The following is a 22,738-nucleotide window of genomic DNA, read 5'->3' as shown; positions in this document are numbered from 1 at the left end:
CAAAAATGAAATTAAGAAAACAATTCCATTTACAACAACAAAAAGAAAAAAATATTTGGAAATACATTTAACCAAGGGGGTGTAAGACTTACACAATGAAAAAAAAACTTTGAAACACGGTGGAAAGAAACTAAAGACTTAAATAAATGGAAAAATGCTGTGTATCTGTGGATTAATCTTGTTAGGATGGCAAAACTCCCCAAAACGGTTGAAAGATTCAATGCAATCATTTTCAAAATCCCAACGGCCTTTTTTGCTGGAGTGGAAAAGCCAATCTTTAAATTCATATGGTATTGCAAGGGGCCCTGACTAGCCAAAACAATCTTGAAAAAAAAAACAAAGTTGGGGGACTCACACTTCCTGATTTCAAACTTACTACAAAACTACAGTAATCATGACAGTGTGGTGCTGGCCTAAGGGCAGGCATGGAGATCAATGGATTAGAACTGAGTCCAGAAATAAACCCATAAAACTCTGGTCAATTGATTTTTGACAAGAGTGCCAAGACCATGCAATGATGGAAAGAGAACAGTTTCCTCAACAAACGGGATTGCCACATGTAGAGTGGACCCCTACCTCACCATATACAAACATTAACTCAAAATGGATCACCAACCTGAATAGAAGAGCTAACACTGTACAAGTACTAAAAGAAAACTTTAGGTAAACCTTCATGACCTCAGAACTAGCAATGGATTCTGAGATTTGACACTGAAAACATGAGCAACAAAAGAAAAAATAGGCAACTGGACTTGACCAAAATTTAAAACTGATGCGCACCAACACTAACAAGAAAGTGAAAAGACAACCTACAGAATAGAGGAAAATATTTGATAAAGGACTAATGTCAAGAACATGCAAAGAACTCTTACAACCCAGCAAGAGAGACAAAGCAAAAAAGGTGCAAAGTACTTAAATAGACATTTCTCCAAAGAAGATAAACAGATGGCCAATGAGCACATGAAATGCCCAATGTCATTAGTCAGCAGGGAAATGCAAATCAAAACCATAATAAGATACCATTTCACACCAACTACAAAGGCTATACATTTTTTTTAAAAAGGAAAACCTCAAGCATTGGTGATGATGTGGAAAACTGAAACCCTGGTATATTGCTAGTGAGAACGTAAAATGGTCCAGCCACCGTGGAAAACAGTGTGGCAGTTCCTCAAAAGTTTAACACAGTTACCACATGAGTCAGCACCTCCACTCCTAGGCATAGACAGAAAATGACTGAAAGCAGGTGTTCAAACAAAAAATTGTACATGCATGTTCACAACACGATTCACAATGACTGAAAGGCGGCAACAACCCAAGTGTCCACTGATGGATGAATGGATGAACAAAATGTGGTCCATCCACACAATGGAATTATTATTTAGCCATAGAAGGGATGAAGTTCTGACACGTGCTACATCATGGATGAACCTTAAAATCATGATGCTGAGTGAAAGAAGCCAGACACCAACCCAAGGGCCACATGTTGCATGATTCCATCTCTGTGAAATGTCCGACAGGTAAATGCATAGAGACAGAAAGCAGATGAGTGGTTGCCAGAACCTAAGGAGCGGGGGATGGGGAGTGACTGCTAATGGGGACAGGTCTCCTTTTGGGGTGATGGGAATGTTCTGAAACTAGAGGGGGTGATGGCTGCACAACATTTTAAATATTCTAAATGCTATTGAAATGTACATTTTTAAATGGTGAGTTTTATGTTACGTGAATTTTCCTTCATTTTTTTTTTTTTTTAAAAGCCATAAGTTCATAGGAAAAAAAAAAAAGAGAAAATGGAAAGGGCAGGTCAGCAGGCCTCAGTCCACAGCAAAGGCAGAAAGGCTGACAGTGCAGTCTGCACCCCCAACCTCCCCATCGCAGGCCCCTCCTCCGCTATCAGCTCTCTGCACTCCCACCCTGAGTCACTGCCAAGCCTCCACCCAGTCCCTCCAGGGGGGTAGGCAGTGAGCCTGACCCCTCCCGCACCCTCCCACAAGGACCTGGTTACAGGCAGGTCTCCATGGGAAGACACTCTGCCTCCCAGCCAGCCCTCGTCACCTGGCTGCTGTCTGTCCAGAGAAGCCCTTTTGAGGATTTGCGCCAGCTCCCCGTGGAGGTGGAGCCTGCACTGGGGGCCCGTGCATGTCTGCACTGGCTGTGGCTTCTGAGGGAACTCAGTGTGTCTGGGGAGTGGATAAACCTGGCCTGGCCTGGGGGCTGCACTGGCAGGGGGTTCTGGCCGATGAGAACGTGGCCCCAGACTGGCATCGGTGCTCTGTACTCACCAGGGACCGCTTGGCTTCGGGCAGGAACTGTCCAAACTCGGAGAGCAGGTCCTCCTGGCCGCGGAAGAGGTTGGCCACCTCGGTGAACACCTCCTCTTCAGACATGCCTCGGAACGGACGGCCCTTCGTGCTCAGCTGCTCCTTCTGCCAATTTTCAGGGGAGGGAAAACGAGTCGTTAGCGAAGGAACCAGGAGGCACCCTAGGCTGTGACATTCAGGCATCCCACTGTGGAGGAGACAGAGGGATGACTCACGAAAGAAAACTGGCTGGCAGAGCCCGTGACTGCTGCCACCAGGAGAGGGGGTCCAGCCCGCTGCCCTGCTGACACCTCCGGGTGTCCCCTAACCACTCCCCGCCCCCTTTCCCCAACCACTCCCCCCCTCCCCCACCCCCTGCTCTGGAGAACAGCCTGTGCGCTTGAGTCTTGACCCTGCCGCACGACGCGGCCTGAGCCCCGGCCATGGATGTGGCCTGTGCTGGGAGTGTGGAGGGGATGTGGGAGGGGACGGTCATGGAAGGACCTGACCCCAGCCCTCAAGCACCCTTGAGCAGAGGCTGGGGAAGTGCAAGGTCAGTGGCGAACCCACGGTCCTCCCAAGGTCAAGGGGACTCATTCTGCTGGGCAGGGGACTGAGGAGCTAGCTCTGGGTCTGGAAGGGGCAGAGGGTGAAGAAGGAAGGGAAGGGACTTAGAGGTCAAAGGACCTGTTCCCCCAGAGTCACTAAGACTCCGGAAGGAAGATGGCTTGACCTGGAGCTTAAAGCAACAAGATGAGGACCAGACGGGACCCAGGTCGGCAGGGCAGAAAGCAGCGAACACAACCCAAGTCGGCCATCAGAAGTTAGTCCCTGTCAACTTTACACCCAGGAACGTGACAGAGCATGAGGCGCTGGTGTCGGGCCCTCCCAGCAGCAGGGCTTTGACATCCCCCCTCCACAGCTGCGAAGGGGGAAGAGACAAGGAATGGGGAGCCCTTTGCACGCCCTCCCCTCTCGGCCCTATGTACCCTGAGCAAAGTTACTTCCCAATCCTGGTACACGGAGCACCCGTTTGGGGGGAGAAAAAACTGCCTCCACCCTCTCCTGACCAAAGTTACTGGGACACTTGAAGGCCAAAGAAAAAAACAGGCAAAGACCATTCAGCTCAGACAATAAATACAAATCATCGCTATACAGATGAAACAGTGATCAGACTGAGTGATGTCTGAAGAAATACAATTTAAAACGGCGTCGCAGCATTTTTGCTCATCAGATTGCATAAGGACTGGTGATTTCTGATGAGGGTGTGGGGAACTGGGCGCTCTCATTACAAGGCGGAAAGGAAGACTGGTGCCACCGGCAGAGGGAAGCCTGGCGCCATCTACGATCATGTGCTGAGCGCACACCCTCTGACCTAGGGACGCACCTCCTGGGAATTTTCCTGCAGAGAGAGTCAGTTCTGCTCTAACACCTGTTTTGAACACAGATCTGTTTGGGACACGGACTAGGGAATGATTTGAGCGTGGTATGGATTCTGCATTTGCTGAGGCAGGTTTTGTCCAGGAGCAACATGGGGTGAATGTGGAAAAGTGCGCCCAGCTGAGCCAAGCCACCTGGTAATACACGACCCCCGACATACACACGCCCCCAACATCGCTCCCTCAGCTGCTAGAGCCACTCTGCCTGACCCCCCTCTGGGGTGACAACCCATCCCATTTTAGGAAACCTGCTCCTGGTACCTCAGTGACCCGCAGGCTGCAACCTTTCCACACCCATGTCTACACATGACACTCAGGTCTTTCCCAAGGTCAAGTGCCGGACGTGCTGCAACATTCACAACATGCTTAGCCATTTAATGCGCGTACAACGGCGCTACCGGCTTCAAGTAGGTGCCTATCTTTTTTTAATGTGTTGCTGACACAGTTTTTGAGTCTCATGCTCTGATCCCGTTTTTCCATAAGACCTGTGGTTGGTGAGCATTTATTTGCAAAGCACGGTCATTTTGGGGGACATCAGGGCAGAACTGGCTGTGCTCATCCAGGCACACGACATATGTTCGAAGTTGTATAAAGGGAACAGCTGCCCATGGCTGACCTGAGGCAAGCACTGTGCTTGCATCAGTGACCTCGGTTAACCATATTTAACGGGGATCAGCACCCACAGCGCGGTAGCCATTTTATGGATTAGAACCCCGAGGTTCAGGGAGGTGAGGCAAAGGGCTCTGAGGGGACAGGGGGCACAGCTAAGGGCTGACTTGAGGCCCAACAGAGATAAAAAACGGTAACGTATGGCCCTAGAGCTGCTGCTTTGGCCTCACGGTGTCTTTTAAAAATCCGCATCAATGTTCGAAAATCAGGAAGAACTCACACAGAAATTCAGATTTCCAGCTCCTTTTGAAGAAACAGGCAACCTGAGAGTCGCCAGGGGGCTTGTTCTAAAAGCAGATGCTGGGCAGAACCTGGGGTAGCAACTCTGAGGGGAGGCCCAGGCAGCTTGCATTTCCAACCAACTCCCTGTGGCTCTGACTGGGGAACACTGAGCCGTACTTCCTTCCTCACGCTTTCTCCGAATCAACCCGTGGCCCTTTGCTAGGACCTTGGATAAGTCACTTTCACTTCTCTACACGCCAACAAACCGCTCCCCCTCCCCCCCGATTCCCACCAATACAACAGATACCTGCTGGCCTTCCCTCTAACGATCCTCCCAGCCCCTGAGATGTGGTGACCCCACGGAATCTGTGAAGAGCCCATAAACCCCCATGATCACAACATCACCCCTCCACACAGACTGATGTTCACAGCTGCCACTTGCAACCACTTATCTGTGAGAAGCAGGAAGTTCTCAATGCCGTACAAGGACCGTGCAGACACTGGACATGAGACTGACAGGACCAAGCATGTCACTGGCACCACTGCCCACACACGTTTACGAGTATTGAAACAGTTCCAGTGCGTTTACAGGGAGCAAATGCTATCAATCTGATCCTAAACATTTATGCTAAAAAGAATCCCATGTTTTAATTTCACTTATCAAGGTTGTGCAGAAGATTTCATTTTTAAAAGTGGGTTCTGCTGCTTAGAAAAGTAAAAGGCATCAGAAACTCCATGTCTGGGTGAGGATGACATCCGAACTCCTTGCATGACACAGATGTCCCTTGCCACCCGCCTGCCTGTACTTCCTGCTAAGTCCCCTGAAGCCAGCTGCCTGTTCTGGCCCCTGGGCCTTTGCACAGGCCAATCCCAGCACCGAGAGTCCACCTTTTGACTGACGGTTCTGACTGATTTGCCAAGATTCAACCTGAGTATCCTCTCCGTAACCCGCTATGGGGTCAGCAGCCCTCAACCCTGACACACCTGTCCTACACACAGTCCTTCTCGTCCACCCTAATCATTTCCAAGTTTCCTCCACGTCTAAACTGAACTCCTAAGCAACAGCAACCATTCATCCCTGTGGACCCAGCACCTGGCACAAAGCCCGGTTGTAATCAGCATAAATAAAGGGTAGTTTATTGTCTAAACAATAACTAAGCCACCTTATAAAAAGAAAACTATCTTCTTGGCTTCTTCTTTAATCCTCTAAAGTGTGTTTCCTATTGAGGGTGCAGAGGTGCCTCAAGGGGCAAATTAAAATCAAACCTAAACAGAACTCCAACAGGTACATCCACGTTCACAGCAGCATTATTCACAAGAGCCAGAATGTGGGAGCAACCCAAGTGTCTGCTGATGGATGAACGGATAAAGAAAATAAGGCGTAGCCGTACAATGGACTATTACTCAGCCTTAAAAAGAAGGCCATTCTGACACATGCTACGGTACAGATGGACCTTCAGGGCATTACGCTAAGTGAAACAAGCCAGGCACAGAGCACAAATACTGTACAATTCCACCCCTAGGAGGTCCCTATCGGAGTCAGATTCATAGAGACAGAAAGTACTGACAGAAGGGTGGGCGCCAGGAGCTGGGGGGAAATGAGGAAGGGGCCGTTAGTGTTTCATGGGGACAGAGTTTCAGGTGAGGAAGATGAAGAAGTTCTGGAAATGGATGATGGTGATGGCTGTGCAACAACGTGAATGTACTTAATGCCACTGAATGGTACACTTAAAGTTGGTTAAGTTTTGTATTTATATATATTTTACCACGGTAAAAAAAAAAAAGATTAACGCTAAAAAAAAAGAGCTAATCAGAATTTTCCAGGATTTCATGAATTCAGATTAGAAAATCTGAATGTTTCCAATGCACCTGATACTGGATGATGCCACAAACACCCACAAAGAAGTGTGACCTACGGCTTCTTACCTGGTAAGTGTGCAGTATCTCCAGGAATGACCTGTAGATTTCTGGGTGATCTAGAAAGCGGGTCTTAATCTTGTTCACGTAGCTGATGGCGTTGTTGAATTCCACAGAATCTGACTCCAAGGGCACCTGCGGTTTGTCCTCCTTATATAGCATCTGCTGCTTGACGTTCTCTGTACAGTCGCTGTGGTTGTGTGAATTCTCCTGACAACAGTACAACAGTGAGTTACTGTTGGGCCCGGCACCGGGAACAGATTGTGAGAAACGCCAGACTGAGCCACAGTGTGCAAGAACAGGCAAAACTTAGCACAGAGCCAAGTTTTTTACGTCGACGCAGAAAAAGGTTACTTCTGGGGGCCTGGAGAGAGAGAAGCAGGGAGGGGGCCCCCAGAGACAGCCCCACCTCGGCGTTCTGAGTGCCTGCGCGCTCCTGGGAGAGTCTCACGAACTCACGTCTGCCTGATCCTTCCAACAGATTCAAAGAACATGAACCTGAGAGGCACACTCGATACACTTGGAGAAATTAGCATTCGGGAGAGATTTACAAAGAGTGGATTGTTTAATCCTTTTTGGAGCAGAGTAAAGTCTTCCCACACCTCTGGCCAGCCCATTTCAGCAAGACTGTTTTCAGGTGTGAAAGCACCAGCTGTCAGCAGGCATGAGACTGGGACCCTGCAGGTGAGGGGGGGCCACTGTCCAGGTTGCCCAGGGCTGCGGGACTTTTGGTGCTAGGCCTGGGGCGAGTCACTTGAGAGAAGAGAGATGGGCCCTGAGCAGTCATCAAGCATGCTCTCCACTGATGTGCTTTTCTGTCAGTACCAATAAAAATAAACAACAGACATACACCTCTCTCCTGGGAAGTCGGAATCTTAATGCACAGTGGGACAGGACCACCCCGCAAAGGAGGTGATCTTTATGCTTCTAAACTGGAATTTTGTGTGTGGTCCTGAGGGCGGCCTCCCTCTGCCACTGACCACGGCTGGGCATCCTGCAGGTCCCCAACTGGGTCTCGGGCAGGCTGGGATCCTTCGGGTTCAGCTTTAGGTCTTTGCTAACACACCACCTTTCAGCGAGTCTTCCAGAACCATCCTGCACCAAAATAAAATGACCCTTATCTCCCAGCACTCTGAGCCCCTTTCTTGCTCTGTTTTTCTCCACAGCACATATCACCTTCCTATAGGAAACATATTTTACTTACTTTATTCTCTCCCCAGCCCTGATCAGAAGGCAAACTCCAGGAGGGCAGGGATTCTATTTTGGTCAATGCTATATCCTCAGTGCCTGGAACAGTGCTTGGAACAGAGTGGGCTTCATCCACTGTTGGGGATGATCAGATGGACCGATGAAGGATAAAATCCCCTGTGGCGCCTGGCACCGCCTCTGGCACCCACAGCTGACCCTAGACTCCAGGGGACACCGGGCACACTGCTGCCCACTGCTGCAGAACTGTCATCACAACAGACACCTCCGCCAGGCACACCCACAGGTACCTGAGTGGGTCTACTAGCGCGCTGGGGCTGCCACAACAAATACCACAGACTGGGCAGCGTCAGTGACAGACGTTTATTTCCTTGAAGTTCTGGAGGCTGGAAGTCCAAGATCAAGGTGCCAGCAGGGTTGGTATCTCCTGAGGCCTCTTGGCTGGTAGACGGGTGTCTTCTCGCTGTGTCCTCACAGGGTCCTTCCTCTGTGCACACATATCCCTGGGATCTCTCCTTGTGTCCTAATTTCCTCTCCTTATAAGGACACCCGTCAGACTGGATTGAGGCCCATCCTAATGGCCTCATTTTGCCTAAATTATCTCTGTAAAGACCCCATCTCCAAATACAGTCACATTCTGAGATACTGAGGGTTAGAACTTCAAGATATGAATTTGGGGGTGGGGGCACAATTCAGCCCATGACAGCGGGTGTAGAGGCAACTCTAGGAAGTCTGAGCCGAGGAACACAGACACGAAAGATCCAGAGCAGTCACAACTCTAAGCACCGTTTCTCCCTGGCACTAGAATTTGTTCTATGACACTTCGGGGATGCTGTTCCTGATTACCTTTGCTTAAGCTCACAGAAGTCCGTGCTCATGTTCCTTCATGGTACACAGGCTTGGCGGCAGAAGGAGCTGGAAGGAGTTGGACAGGGGCAGGGGGAAGGGAGCAGCCCTTGAGCAGCCTCGGAGCCGAGGTTTGCTTCAGAGGAGGCTGTGGGGAGCTCCCTCCCCACCACTGCGAGGGGGCATTTTCAAGCACCATGTGCCTCTTCCAATTCCCTGGAGTGAGTCACGGTGACAAGATGGGAGAAGCACCCCTGGAGACCAGGGCTCGGCAAAAGGCCGGACAGTAATGGTGCAACTGCTGTGGCAAACAGTCTGGCGATTCTTTAGTAAGTTAAACATGGTCACTAGGTGACTGAGCAATTCCACTCCTAGGTATCCACCCACAGAACCAAAGACAGGTGTTCAAACAAATCCTTGTACATGCAGGTTCACAGCAGCAGTGTTCACAATCGCCGGAAGGTGGAAAAAACCTAGCTGTCTGTCCATCAACTGATGAACAGATGACCAAAATGCGGTCCATACCTGCAGTGGAATATTATACAGCCTTAAAAAGGAATGATGCTCTGGTATAACATGGATGAACCTCGACAACATGCTGAGAGAAGGAAGCCCAGACACAAAAGGACATATAGTATATGATTCCATTTATATTAAGTATCCTGAACAGGAAACTCTACAGAGACAGAAAGTGGATTAGTGGTTGCCAGGGGCTGGTTGGGTGGGGGCAGAATTGGGAAGTACCGTTTCTTTTTGCGGTCATAGAAATGTTCTGGGATTAGTAGTGGTGGTTGCATGGTATTGTGAATACACTAACAGCCACTGAATTGGACACTTTAAAATGGTCATAATGATGAATTTTATGTTACGTAAATATCACAATTTAAAAAAATTTTTTAAGTAATCTGAAAGCTGTAAAAATGACCAGCCATACAAAAATAAGCTGGCTTTGTTCCCTGGGCCACAGTTTGCCAACCCTTGGTCTAAACTTTCTAGAACAATCCATGCTTTTGTCTTCTCTGCCTGCTGTGGGTGGCCTCAACCAGGCACAGTCAGAAACGCCTCCTAGACACTGATAAGCGCCCTACATGGCAGACTTGTCCATCTGAGTGTCCACATACAGCCCCACCCAGATATTTAAGACATGCCTCAGATGGACTTTCCAAACACAGAACAGCCCCCTGGCCCACCCCCATGTCATCCCAGCAGGTGCTGCTTTCACCCAGAGACTCAGGCATCCCGCAATCACCCCTGGTGATCTCACTGATTTTTCTCGCTTTCACTGACACCCACCCCTGGCCCACATCACCGTCCACTCCAACTGGTTCCCACGCCCCTCCCTAGCCTCCCAGATCCGCTCTTGCCCCCTCAGTCCACTTCTGGCACAGCAGCCAGAGAAGCCTTTCCAGAACTTTCCCCTGGCTTCCCACGCTCCTGGCTCTCTCTCCTACACTCTCTGCTTCAGGTTCTGACCACACCAGCTTCCTGGCTGTCTCTCAGGCACACCCACTCGTTCCCACCTCAGGCCTCTATGTCCCCACCAGGAAGACTCCCCGGGGGGCCACAGGCGTGGCTCCTGCTCCCCTCACTCAGCCTCTGCCCACGGCACCTCCCAAGGCCTGGCCCCTGCTGTCTGTCACCTACAGCACTGGACTCCCTCCTGTATTTCACATCTGTCCATATGTGTCTCACGTGAGTCCCCACCTCAACCATGCAAGTGCCCTGAGAGCCATGACTCTCAGCGCCTGGCACAGAGGAGGTGGCCTACACCTGCTCCATGGGTGACTAAGACAAACACGAGAGGCAACCTCCCAGGAACTAACTGAACTTCGAATGACCCTTCCCGGAGGGAAGACGGCCGGCTTCCCTTTGAACGTAAAGGGGTCACTAAATTACAAGCTGCACCTCAAGGTTTATCTCTTTACTTATCATCCAAGCAGCCGTCGTCCCAGCCAAGCACAAGAAGGCCGGCCCCAAGAGGCAGGGTCCACCCTGAACAAGACCCAGCAGCCAAGATTCATCACTTTCCCACCGACATCCAGTGTCCCGTCCCTCTGACGTCCCGGAACAGGGACAGTCGTGAACAGGACAGACGTAGCCCTCCTGTCTAATCTGGAGGACTCAGTCTGCCAGGGAAGGCAAACCAACAAGAAACAGTGGATTTTCTATTTCTTAGCTTTGCTATGTTATTTTGAAGTATATAAAACGGGGTGCTGTGAAAATGACTTGGGGATGGGAGTGGAGGACTCTCTGAGGAGGTGGCATTACAACTAAGGCCAACCAGATCCTAAAAGATGTTGATTCAGGGGGACGTTCTTCCTGCCACGGTCCCCGGCCCCTCTCTGGCCACACTTCCCACATCATGGCACATGTCTATCTTCCCTTTAGATCAGTGTTCTCAACTGGGGCGATTCTGCCCCCCAGGGGACACGTGGCAATGTCTAGAGACATTTCAGGTTGTCATCCTGGGGGAGGGGGCGCTCCTGGTATCAGGTGGGTGGAGGCCAGGGATGCTGCTCAACACCCTACAGAGCACAAAATGCCCCCACAAGGAAGAACGATCTGGGCCCAGTGGCGACAGTGCCAAGGCTGAGAAACCCTGCACAAAAGGCTCCCCACAGGCTAGGACTTATTTATCTTCCTCAGCATCTAAGAACTATTCCCTCCTTGTCTATAGTTGACAGGATACATGATGAGATGAAAACTGGAAACACAAACACACACACACACACACACGGAGCTATACTTCAAAATAGTGAAGCCAGAAAAACCAATTTAAAAAAAATCACCAGGGCGCTGGCGAGTAGGGAGCCCCATAAAGTTCTACTGTGGATTCGGAAGGACTCTAGGAAGGTGAGAAGACATTGCGTTTGCGCCTGGCGTGAAGCAGGGCTGGAAACGTGGCAGGTCCGTGGATGTGACTGAAACCACGTGGGTGGCACGTGTCCCGAGGGAACGAAGGACACGTACCTCTCCCCCTGAGGAAGGGGTCCTACATATGGCTGTTTCCAGGCTGCAGCGAGACCATAAAGCCCTGGTAGGCAGCTATCAAGGGAAAGTTCTCATCAAGCCCGTCTTCAAGTTAACAGACCTGCAGTCACAAAATCCCCTAGGGGCGGACAAGACTGGCCCGGTCTCCTTGTCTCTCCAATAGTCCTTGAAGCTGTGTGTGGAGCAGCAGGGGCCTTCTGGCTACTTAAGGGAAGGTGAGGCTCATGTGGAGATCCAGCCCCAAGAGCAGTTACTCCAACAGGGCTTGAGAAGGCGAATTCCACACGTGGAGTGCAATTTAGGCCTTGGATTCCAGCTCTTTCTTAACAAGTGATGGTAATGACACCCAGTGTTTACGCAGCGCTTCAGATTCAGCAAAGTGCTCCTGCACACACTCCTGCAAACGAGCTTGCTTTTCTCCCCTAGCTGTGACTGTTCTGAAGATTAATCTCCGCTAAGGCTTTTATCATCTGGAGGAAGGAGCGCTACCTCTGGCTCCTGGGGCTCCATTTGCAAACATGAAATGGAAGCTTTTGGAATTCAGTAGCCGAAGGCTTCCAAGTTCCTTTTTAAAACTGAGGTGCACTCCTCGGCTTTAATGAGACAATGTTCTGACGGTGGAGGTTGCCTTGTGCAGAGAAAAGGCAGAATTTATGTGCCAGCCCCCCTCGGAGAGGGACCAGCCACTGCCACATTGCCTCTCACTGCTCTCTTTTCAAATCCTGACTCCCTAATTCATAGGAAACTACAGTCTCCTTTATCATCAGAGGAGAAACCTACAAAATGCATCCAGAGTAGATTTTTGCCTTCCCTGCAAAAACCCCTGGGGCAAGATGGAGGAGGTTGAAAGAGCTCATTCACTTACACCAGCACTTCTCAATGCTGTGATTTTTGCTCCCAGGAGACACTTGGCTATGTCTAGAGACATTTTTGGCTGTCTTGACTGGGTGAGGGCCTAGCGGGTGGAGGCCAGGGATGCGGCTGAACACCCCACAATGCCCTAGACAGCACCCCCGCAGCAAAGGGTTATGCCCTAAATGGCAACAGGGCCGAGGAGAGAAAAAGACAACCGTTACCTTATAAAAGTAAAGCTCAAACAGGCTTTCTTTTTCTCAGGGGATCTGGTGAGCAAACACAAGAAGGGACTGCATAGATAGAAGAGGCAGCAACCTGTCACTCGAGAAAGAAGGGACCAAAGCCACAAGCCTGAGCTCGGTCAGTGATCCTGCTGGCAGGTGAATGAAGCACAGCGACAATAAACGTGTCTAGTCACACATGCATCTCCACCGCTTTATTCTGTGGGTGGCACCGAGGGTGATCAGAGGGACCACAGGCCCAACTACAAGCGTGGCCTGCCTAGTGCGCTCGGGGCGAGAGCCTCAAACCAAGACCTCCGTGACTGTGGACGCAATTATTTTGACTGGACGTACAACTGTGTCAGGAGAATGCCTCCCTGACACACACAGACACATCCGCTCTTGATTTAAATACGCCAAAAGGATCAGTTTGGGATGCAGAGGTTGCCTATGTAGGTGTTTCAATCTATTCTGATTTCTGCTAGATGCATTTTAAGAAAAAGATCGGCTCTTCACCAGCTTTCCAGCTGTGAAATACACGAGCCACGCTGTCCGGCCTGCGTATCTGAGTACCACGGTGGGCTGTGCTAAGGCCAGATCACTCAAACCACTGCAGCGGCATACCTGGCTTGACAGAGGCGACTGTATGTTTAACTTGCCGTTCTTGGGAATGTCTATTCTGTACCCGAGAGGGAGGAAAGCGTTGAATCCAACAATCAGGTCAGGGTGTTCGTGGAAGAGCTGCGACACTCGTCGGATGACTCCAGGAGTATCGATGCTGGAACGAAGAATGAGAGTGGGCAGAAGCGTCTCGGGAAGCAAACTGAAAGCAGAATCGACTCCTCCCTTACCCGTGCCATGGCACGAGCTCCTCAACAGACAATGAAGCACCCTCAAATGTGACTGGCGTGATTCTGCCCACGGCGATCCACTGCCAAGGCAACCGGGCCTGGGCTCCCTGTGCCTTCCTGGCAAAACCCACAGAAGATGTACACAGCACGGCTCCCGAAACACTGCAAGCTCATGTGCTAGGTTCTGAAAATGTCAGGACAGCCAGCTGCAGGTCCTGGGTTCCATACAGTGACAGAAGGTTAAAGCCCTCTAAAGGGGAGACAGATTCATTTCACATGAATTAGGAGACCATGACACAGGAGTTGTTCCCAGCAAGTGACTATAATGTATAAATGTCAAAGGCCCTGCAAGTATGAAAGCTGCTAAGAATCTGAGGGGAGAGACAGGGTCTCCCTTAGGGCTTCAGTCAGGGCCAAGGTCTTAGCATCATGCTTGTGGAAGGAAACCAGGCGGGCCCTTCCGTATTTCCTCAGAGGGGGAAGCAGCACAGTGGGGATGTGACACTTTAGAATCTAAGTCAGAGGGACTGAGCTCTGGTCCTGTCCCTGCTCCTAAGGTGGATCTGGGCAAACCGCTGGCCCACTCTAAGCCTCAGTGAGCCCCTGTCAAACAAGCTCACTATCTATCGGGAGGTCCCCGGTCTATCTCTAACCCTCCTGATTCTGTGCCTATGAATACAGCTAATGTGTTTTAAAGGCCTTCTAAGTGCCAGGTTCCTTACTAAGCATTTTATGCGCATTATTTCCAAGCAGGCCTGGCACTGGGGTGAGGCAAGTGAGGCACTCACCTTGGGGATAAGATTTAAGAGAGTGCGACAATATTCGACAATCAAGATAAATAACATTTTCATGCAGTGCTTGAAAAAAAATCGAAAATAATTTTTAAAAATCCCCAACGAACAAAATTCTTTTAAAAAATCAACATTTTGAGTAAAGACAGGATCCGACTCTATGCTTGCTCGACTGCCTCACTTGCCGCACCCCATCACTGCCCTCGTTCCAGGAATCCCCGCAACAGCTCCACAAGGGGGTACCTTTCCGTCTCGTTTTTTGGAAGAAGGAACTGAGGCTCCCAGAAGTTCGACAACCTGCACAAGGGGTCACCCTGTTGAGGGGCAGCCGGAGTTGGGGGCTCCCATCCCGCTCAGGGAGACTGAGGCCCAGGGTGGCCCTCCGGGACGGGTAGGGGCCCCGCTGGTACCTCTGGCTTTTGAACTCCTTCATGATCTCCAGGAAACCATTGTAAGTGGCAGGGTCGCTGCCGAAGCGGATCTTCACCTGGTCCAGGTAGGTGAGGGCGTCCTCCACCTGAGGGGAGGGGGGAGGGTCCAGCTGGGCCGCGGTCCGCGGAGGAGGGGACGGGAGCGGGGATCCCGGCGGGAGGGGGACGGGCCGGGCATCCGAGGGGCGGAGGTGGGGAGTCGGGGGTCCGGGGCCGCGCGGAGGGGAGGCCGAGGGCCGGGCGGGGCCCGGTGGGGGGCGCCGGCCTGCGGGGGCTGGACGACAGGGGTCTCCCAGCGAGGGCTGGCCCACCACTCACGTGCACCGGCAGCTTCTCGTGGCCCGCAGAGCCCGAGCGACCCCAGCGGGCGCCGCTCAGCCCCCGGCCCGCGGGGCCGCCGCCGCCGCCGCCGCCGCCGCCGCCAGCGTGCGCCATGTTGGAAGTCGGAGCCGCGGCCCGCCCCGCCCCCGCCCGAGGCCCGGCCGCGCATGCGCTGGCCCCGCCCTTGAGGGGCTTGGCCTGGTGACGCCAGGGAAGGCGGGGCTTCTTGAAGGTTCCCTGTAGGATCTTACCCTTAAAACTGAAATGCTACTAAAACGCTTTACATACCACGTGTGGGCAAAGCAAGACCTGCTGCCTGCTTTTGTCCGGCCCCACAAGCAAGCTCAGAATGGTTTTTACAATTTTAAAAGTTGGAAAAAATCGGAGAAGGCCATTCCGTGACACGTGAAAATTCTATGAAATGCAAATTTCGGTGTCTGTAAAATAAAGTTTTGCTGGAACACAGGCACGCCCACTCGTTTACCGGTCATTTCCGGCTATCTTTGTGCTACAACAGCAGGGTGAATAGCTGCGACAGATGCTAAGATCTACACGCCTGATATATTTACTAAAAAAGTGTTCTGGACCCCTGCTTTATAGGGTTGATGTAACAACGGGATATGGGCACACAGCACCCTAATACAGGGCCCTAGGGTGAACTTTTGCTAAATTGCTCTTGACTCAGTCCTGATCCTGTTATCTTCACTTCTCTAGTCCTGATCCCATCACTTCCCCACTGGATCAGTTCGGGAGTCTCTTAACCAGTTTTTCCAGTCCCAGTGCTATCAAGAACTGTGATCATTCCACAGCTGCTTCCAAATCTCCAAGATCTTCCTATTTCTTGTGAATGAAATCTAAGCACCTACATGCAGCATTGAAGGTAATAAAAACCTGGCCCTTAGAAACCTGTTCCTGCAGAATTTTCCACCCAAGCAAGCTGCCCTCTCTCTGTGCAGAACCTCCTGTCAATGTCTGCCTAGCTTGGCTGCTTCCTGGCCCCGTACATCAGCACATATTATTTCCCTTGCCGAAAGCCCCGTTCTATCTCTTCATTACACAGAAAGCAGCCTACACATCCTGCAAACTACAACCCAAATGTCCTCTCTTTCAAGAAGCTACCCGACCTCTCCTCTGCCATCCACAGTCTCTTGCACATCATCTTTATTTGGTATCTCTTTTTATAGGTGAAGAGGTGCAGGAAAGCTGAGTTGGCTGCCCATTGGCGATGAGTGCATCATTTGCCAGGGGTCAGGAGTAGTATGGTGAACAAAACTGACAAGGCTTTTACCCTAACAGAGTCATCAGTCTTTCAAGAAGGATAGGAAGGCTTCCCTGGTGGCGCAGCGGTTGAGAGTCCGCCTGCCGATGCAGGGGACACGGGTTCGTACCCTGGTCCAGGAAGATCCCACATGCCGCGGAGCGGCTGGGCCCGTGAGCCATGGCCGCTGAGCCTGCGCGTCCGGAGCCTGTGCTCCGCAACGGGAGAGGCCACAACAGTGAGAGGCCCGCGTACCGCAAAAAGAAAAAAAAAAAAAAAAGTCCCTCCCAAATTCAAGAGAAGGGCCAACAGACTCCAGAATGTGGTGAGTGACCAGGTCCTGGAATAGCATGGAGGATAGGAAATATTGCCATGACCATTTTTGGAAAATACCTTCTGCCACCAGAGGGACTTAACCCAGACTAGCAGGGGATGAGAACAGCTTCCCAGAGGAAACTTTCCATTCTAGCTGAGTTCTGAAGGATATGTAGGTGTTCACCATGAAAGTCAGGGGGAATGGCTGTGCAGAGGCCCTGTGGTGGGGAAGAGTGTGGCACATTTGAAGAACTTAAAAAAAAAGGAAAAAAAAAAAAAAAAAAGACCAGTGTTGTTGGGCTGCAGATGAATGGGAGGAAGAAGGAGAGAAAGAGAGAGAGAGAGCAGAATAAGAATGGAAAGGACAGAGGGGGCAGGCTACTCATTCTTATGAGATGAGGTAAGGCTTTTGGTCTTGGTATTTAGTGCTGGTAGAAGCTGCGCATGGGTTCTGCACAAGGAACTGTTTGAGCAGCTTTGAAGTTGGAAGCAAGTACTCTGACTGTTCTGCAGGGAAGTGATTGGAGGGGAGCCAGGGAGGGTGCAGGGAGGCTGTTTCATCATTTAGGCAGGCAAAGGATCATGGTGGTTTAGACCAGGATGGGAGCAGTGGAGGTGGAGAGAAGGGGGTGGAAGGGAGGGATATTTAGAAGGTAAAGCAGAGAGGAAGTGGCGCTGGGTGGATGTGGGGGTGGGGCGGAAGGAAGCATTGAGGATTCATAGCTCCCAGCCCACAAAGGGATTCTGCTCAGTTTCACTGCATTCCTGTCTAAACAGCAGCTAAGGCGGCCTGAACCGCATTTGGAAGCCACCAGAGTCTGGACAGCCCTTTCCACACCAATACCGCCTGGCAACGGTCCCTATCCTGAGAATCAACGACACATGTTGGCTTCTGATACGCCCTAGGGTCCTCACACAAGGCCCCCCTTCCACGAGGATCACCGAGTTTTCCATTCTTTTACTAGGTCTCACAGGGTCAAAGGAAGCCCTCACTAATTTGGAGAATGGACAGCCACAAGCCAATTCCACCTTGGGCGTGTGTGAGTTCTGAAGGATGCATGAATATGTGCGTGTTTGTGTGTATGAGTGAGTGTGTTCAACACGTGGGCAATAGTACACATACATCTTTTCATTCTCATTTTTATAAAGCATAAAAAGTTGCTAAGCTAATTTTTTTCTTTACTATTCTCATCTACATAGATTAAATTGAAAACCTTACAGATAAACAACAGGACCTATTGTTTAGCACAGGAAACTATAGTCAATATCTTGTAATAACCTATAATGGAAAAGAATTTGAAAAAGAATATATATATATATATATATATATATATATGAATCACTTTGATGTACACCTGAAACTAACACAACATTGTAAATCAACTATACATCAATTTAAAAAGTTAAAATGGTTTGTATAAAAATAAAAAATAATTTTAAAAAATTTTAAATAAACATTTGAAAAAAATTGAAAACCTTAGAGTTGACAGTTTAGCTAGAGAGTTTAGATAAATTTGGAACACAAATGTCCTTACCATTTGTCTAATTTAATGGCATTAAGGTAAGATTCTTAGGTGGGTCTTTTGTTGGACAGTATTTTGGCAAAGTTAAGAAGATCAAAAAATCTTATTTTGAACTAACCTAAGTCTCCCCAGGTGACAAACATTAGGATCAAAATCTCTCAAGTCCAGAATCATGTGCTCTAGCAGAATTCGAAGGCTGCTGGAGATTCTCATGCCCTGGTGTGAGTGCCCTGCCCCGTCTCCCATCCTGGAGTGTAATGGATGTCACGCTTACATTTAGGTTATGCTACACAGCAAAGGTGAAGGGAATTTGCAGGTGTATTTAAGGTCCCAAATGAGTTGATTTTTAATTCATCAGAAGACAGATTATGCTAGGTGGGCCTGACATAACCAGGGGCACCCTTTAAAAGAGTCTGGAATTCAGAGCCTTGAAGCAGCAGAGAGGTGTGATCCTGTTGGCCTTGAAGGAGGCACCAGCCATGTCATGATCTGCCTTTGGAAAGAGGCAGCTTCTGGGAGCTGAGAGCCACAGTCCTACAGTTGCAAGGAACTCAGTTATGAAGGAGCATGGACCAGGGCTCTGAGCCTGACTGTGAGATCCTAGCCCCTCTGACACCTTGTGAACCCTGAACAGAGAGCCCAGCCACACTATTCCCAGACTCCTGATCCACAGACACTGTGAGAATAAATGGCTGCTCTTTTCAGCTGCTAACTTTGAGGTGATTTGTTATGCAGCAATAGCTAACTAATACTCCTATGAAGTAGTCATGTCAAACCGATGAAGTAGTCTTGTCAAAACTGTTTACCGGGCTTCCCTGGTGGCGCAGTGGTTGAGAGTCTGCCTGCCGATGCAGGGGACACGAGTTCGTGCCCTGGTCCCGGAGGACCCCACATGCCACGGAGCGGCTGGGCGCGTGAGCCATGGCCGCTGAGCCTGCGCATCCGGAGCCTGTGCTCCGCAACGGGAGAGGCCACAACAGTGAGAGGCCCGCGAACGGCAAAAAAAAAAAAAAAAAAAAATGTTTACCTTGTGATGATGAGGTGTCAATGTATGTTCTTCAAGTGTAACAAATGTATTGCTCTGGTGAGGGCTGTTGATAATGGGGGAAATTACACATGTGTAGGGGCAGGGGGAATATGAGAAATCTCTGTACCTTCCACTCAATTTTGCTGTGAACCTAAAACTGCTCCCCAAAATAGTCTCTTAAAAAACATGTTTACCCTAAATCTAATCAAACTTTTTAAGACCAGGATTGGCAGATTGTAAATATTTTATATTTTAAAGAAAGAAAGAAATAAAGGAATAAAGACACAGACGTAGAGAATGGACTTGAGGACACCGGGAGGGGGAAGGGTAAGCTGGGACGAAACGAGAGAGTGGCGTGGACATATAGACACTACCAAATGTAAAATAGATAGCTAGTGGGAAGCAGCCACATAGCACAGGGAGATCAGCTCGGTGCTTTGTGACCTCCTAGAGGAGTGGGATAGGGAGGGCGGGAAGGAGATGCGATAGGGAGAAGATATGGGGATATATGTATATGTATAGCTGATTCACTGTGTTATAAAGCAGAAATTAACACACCATTGTAAAGCAATTATACTCGAATAAAGATGTTAAAAAAATAAAAATTAAAAAAATAAATAAAAATAAAACTTTTTATATACACACACAAAAATAAATATATAATAAAAATAATATTATAAATGCTATATATAATACAAATATGTATGCTTATTATACAATATTTATATACTATATATACAATATTAATGTGTATAATATAGATAAATATAAAGGGCCAGATTATAAATATTTTTGGCTTTGAGGCCATACATTCTCTGTCACCGTAGCATGAAAGCAGCTGTAGGCAATATGTGAATGAACGGGCATGGCTGTGTTCCAATAAAACTTTATTTACAAAAATAGGCATGCAAGGACTTCCCTGGTGGTCCAGTGGTTAAGTCTCCATGCTTCCAATGCAGGGGGCCCAGGTTTGATCCCTGGTCGGGGAACTAGATCCCACTTGCATGCCGCAGCTAAGAGTCAGCATGCGGCAACTAAGAAGCCCACGTGCTGCAACTAAAAAAAAGATCCTGCGTGCCACAACTAAGACCCAGCACAGCCTAAATAAATAAATAAATATTTTTTAAAGAACACAAAAAACAGGCATGCAGGCTGTGGTTTGCTGACTCCTGCTCTAGAATATAAGAGGCTAAATAGATAAAACAACCAAATGCAATTGTAATTTGTGAAGAAATCTTGATTGGGTCCTAGTTTGAAAGAAACAGCTAATTAGGAATGTTTTCAGGCTAATTAGGAAAAGTAGGAATGCCTATTAAAAGATATTAAATAATGATTGTTAGTTTTGGTAGGTGAATGCAGCTATGTAGGAGAATGACCTTATTCCTTAAAGATGCCTCCTGACGTATTTAGGGACTGAAGTGACTTGATATCACCAGGGCCGGAATTAGGATGAGGAAAGTGAGGAAAGTTTGGGCCAAGTACAGGATCAGATCCTATTTTTATTTAAAATGTTGGTACTTTTTTCATCATGCATTTTTATTCATTTTGATTAAAAAGTTATGGTAATACAATGTTTATTTTGGTTGAATTTCTTTGGTGCCTCTTAAACTTTGTGTCTGAGTGCCCCACTCTCCTCACCCTAGTCCCAGCTGTCACTTTGAACTGGTTTAGCAGGAGATTGGCAGCGATAGGGCAATAGAGGAATCTCGAGAGTAACTAAATGAGTGTTTATTGTTCTCAATATTGCAACTTTGCTGTGGGTATGAGCATTTTCTTTTTTTTAAAATAAAAATTTATTTATTTATGTTTGGCTGTGCTGGGTCTTCATTGCTGTGTGCGGGCTTTCTCTAGTTGGCGGCAAGCGGGGGCTACTCTTCAGTCCACCGAGCAGGCCTCTCATCGTGGTGGCTTGTCTCTGTTGCAGAGCACAGGCTCTAGGCGTGTGGACTTCAGTAGTTGCAGCACGTGGGCTCAGTAGTTGTGGCTCAGGGGCTCTAGAGCGCAGGCTCATTAGTTGTGGCTCACGGGTTTAGTTGCTCTGCAGCCTGTGGGATCTTCCCGGACCAGGGCTCAAACTCGTGTCCCTGCATTGGCAGGCGGATTCTTAACCACTGTGCCACCAGGGAAGTCCCAAGCGTTTTCAAGTTAAGTAAATAAATTTAAAAATCTCTAGACTTTTAAAGTTAAAAATTTTTAATTAACTGAAAACCCCCCAGACTCATAGGTACAGAAAACAGATTGGTGGTTGCCAGAGGTAGGGGGTGGGTGTGGGTGAAATGGGTGAAGTTGGGTAAAAGGTACATCTCCAGGGAGAGGAATTGGGGAATTAAGAGCTGTTTGGGTGACCAGATGTCTTGATTTCCCAGGGACTGAAGGGTTATCAGGACATGGGCCTTTCACTTTTAACTGGGATAGTCCCCTATAAACAGGGTCACCATGATCACCCTACTTCTTATTTTTACCTTATGTCCTTCTTATTCCTCTGTTCTATTTGATTTGCTTACCATGAATATGTATTATTATTATTTACATAACTACCTAATAAAGAAACTGATTTCTCATCAAAAGAAAATTTATGATAAATAGTCCTGGAGACGTAATGTACAATATGGTGACTATAGTTAATAATACTGTACTGTATATTTGAAAGTTGCAGGAGAATACGTCTTAAAAGTTCTTATCAAAAAAAGAATGAGGGCTTCCCTGGTGGCGCAGTGGTTGAGAGTCTGCCTGCCGATGCAGGGGACACGGGTTCGTGCCCCGGTCCGGGAAGATCCCACGTGCCGTGGAGTGGCTGGGCCCGTGGGCCATGGCCGCTGAGCCTGCGCGTCCGGAGCCTGTGCTCCGCAACGGGAGAGGCCACAGCAGTGAGAGGCCCGCGTACCCCAAAAAAAAAAAAAAAAAAAAAAAAAAAAAAGAATGAAATAATGCCATTTGCAGCAACATGGTTGGACATAGAGATTATCAAACTAAGTGAAGTAAGCCAGACAGAGAAAGACAAATATTATATGATATTGCTTATATGTGGAATCTAAAAAAAACGATACAAATGAACTTATATACAAAACAGAATAGACCCACAGACATATAAAACAAACTTATGGGGGCTTCCCTGGTGGCGCAGTGGTTAAGAATCTGCCTGCCAATGCAGGGGACATGGGTTTGAGCCCTGGTCTGGGAAAGATCCCACATGCCATGGAGCAACTCAGCCCATGTGCTACAACTACTGAGCCTGCTCTCTGGAGCCCGCAAGCCACAGCTACTGAGCCCACACACCACAACTACTGAAGCCTGCATGCCTAGAGCCTGTGCTCCGCAACAAGAGAGGCCACTGCAATGAGAAGCCCATGCACCACAACGAAGAGTAGCCCCTACTCGCCGCAACTAGAGAAAGCCTGTGCATAACAATGAAGACCCAATGCAGCCAAAAAATAAAAATTAATTAATTAATTCAAAAAATAAGTAAATGAAACAAACTTACAGTTACCAAAGGGAAAAGGAGGGGGAGGGATAAATTAGGAGTTTGGGATTAACATGTACACACCGCTATATATAAAA

General features: G+C 48.9%; 1 protein-coding gene across 3 annotated transcripts in view; it reads right to left on the bottom strand.

Moving 5' to 3' along the window:
- Positions 1 to 15,212, bottom strand: part of SIN3B (SIN3 transcription regulator family member B) — a 37,483-nt gene extending 22,271 nt beyond the window's left edge. The window contains exons 1-6 of one of the 3 annotated variants that reach the window (XM_033853852.2): positions 15,055 to 15,212; positions 14,716 to 14,822; positions 14,549 to 14,602; positions 13,288 to 13,441; positions 6,554 to 6,754; positions 2,280 to 2,423 (exon numbers count right to left, since the gene is read on the bottom strand). In XM_033853852.2, the coding sequence (XP_033709743.1) occupies positions 2,280 to 2,423; positions 6,554 to 6,754; positions 13,288 to 13,441; positions 14,549 to 14,602; positions 14,716 to 14,822; positions 15,055 to 15,171 (777 nt within the window). In that variant the 5' untranslated portion in view covers positions 15,172 to 15,212. The remainder of the gene's footprint in view (positions 1 to 2,279; positions 2,424 to 6,553; positions 6,755 to 13,287; positions 13,442 to 14,548; positions 14,603 to 14,715; positions 14,823 to 15,054) is intronic. The other 2 variants (XM_033853853.2, XM_073803008.1) reach the window with 2 other exon arrangements.
- Positions 15,213 to 22,738: the final 7,526 nt, after the last annotated feature.

This window comes from Tursiops truncatus, chromosome 3, assembly GCF_011762595.2.
Source record: "Tursiops truncatus isolate mTurTru1 chromosome 3, mTurTru1.mat.Y, whole genome shotgun sequence".
Taxonomy (NCBI): Eukaryota; Metazoa; Chordata; class Mammalia; order Artiodactyla; family Delphinidae; genus Tursiops; species Tursiops truncatus.
Note: the sequence above shows the minus strand (reverse complement) of the source record. Positions and strands in the feature narration are given on the sequence as shown.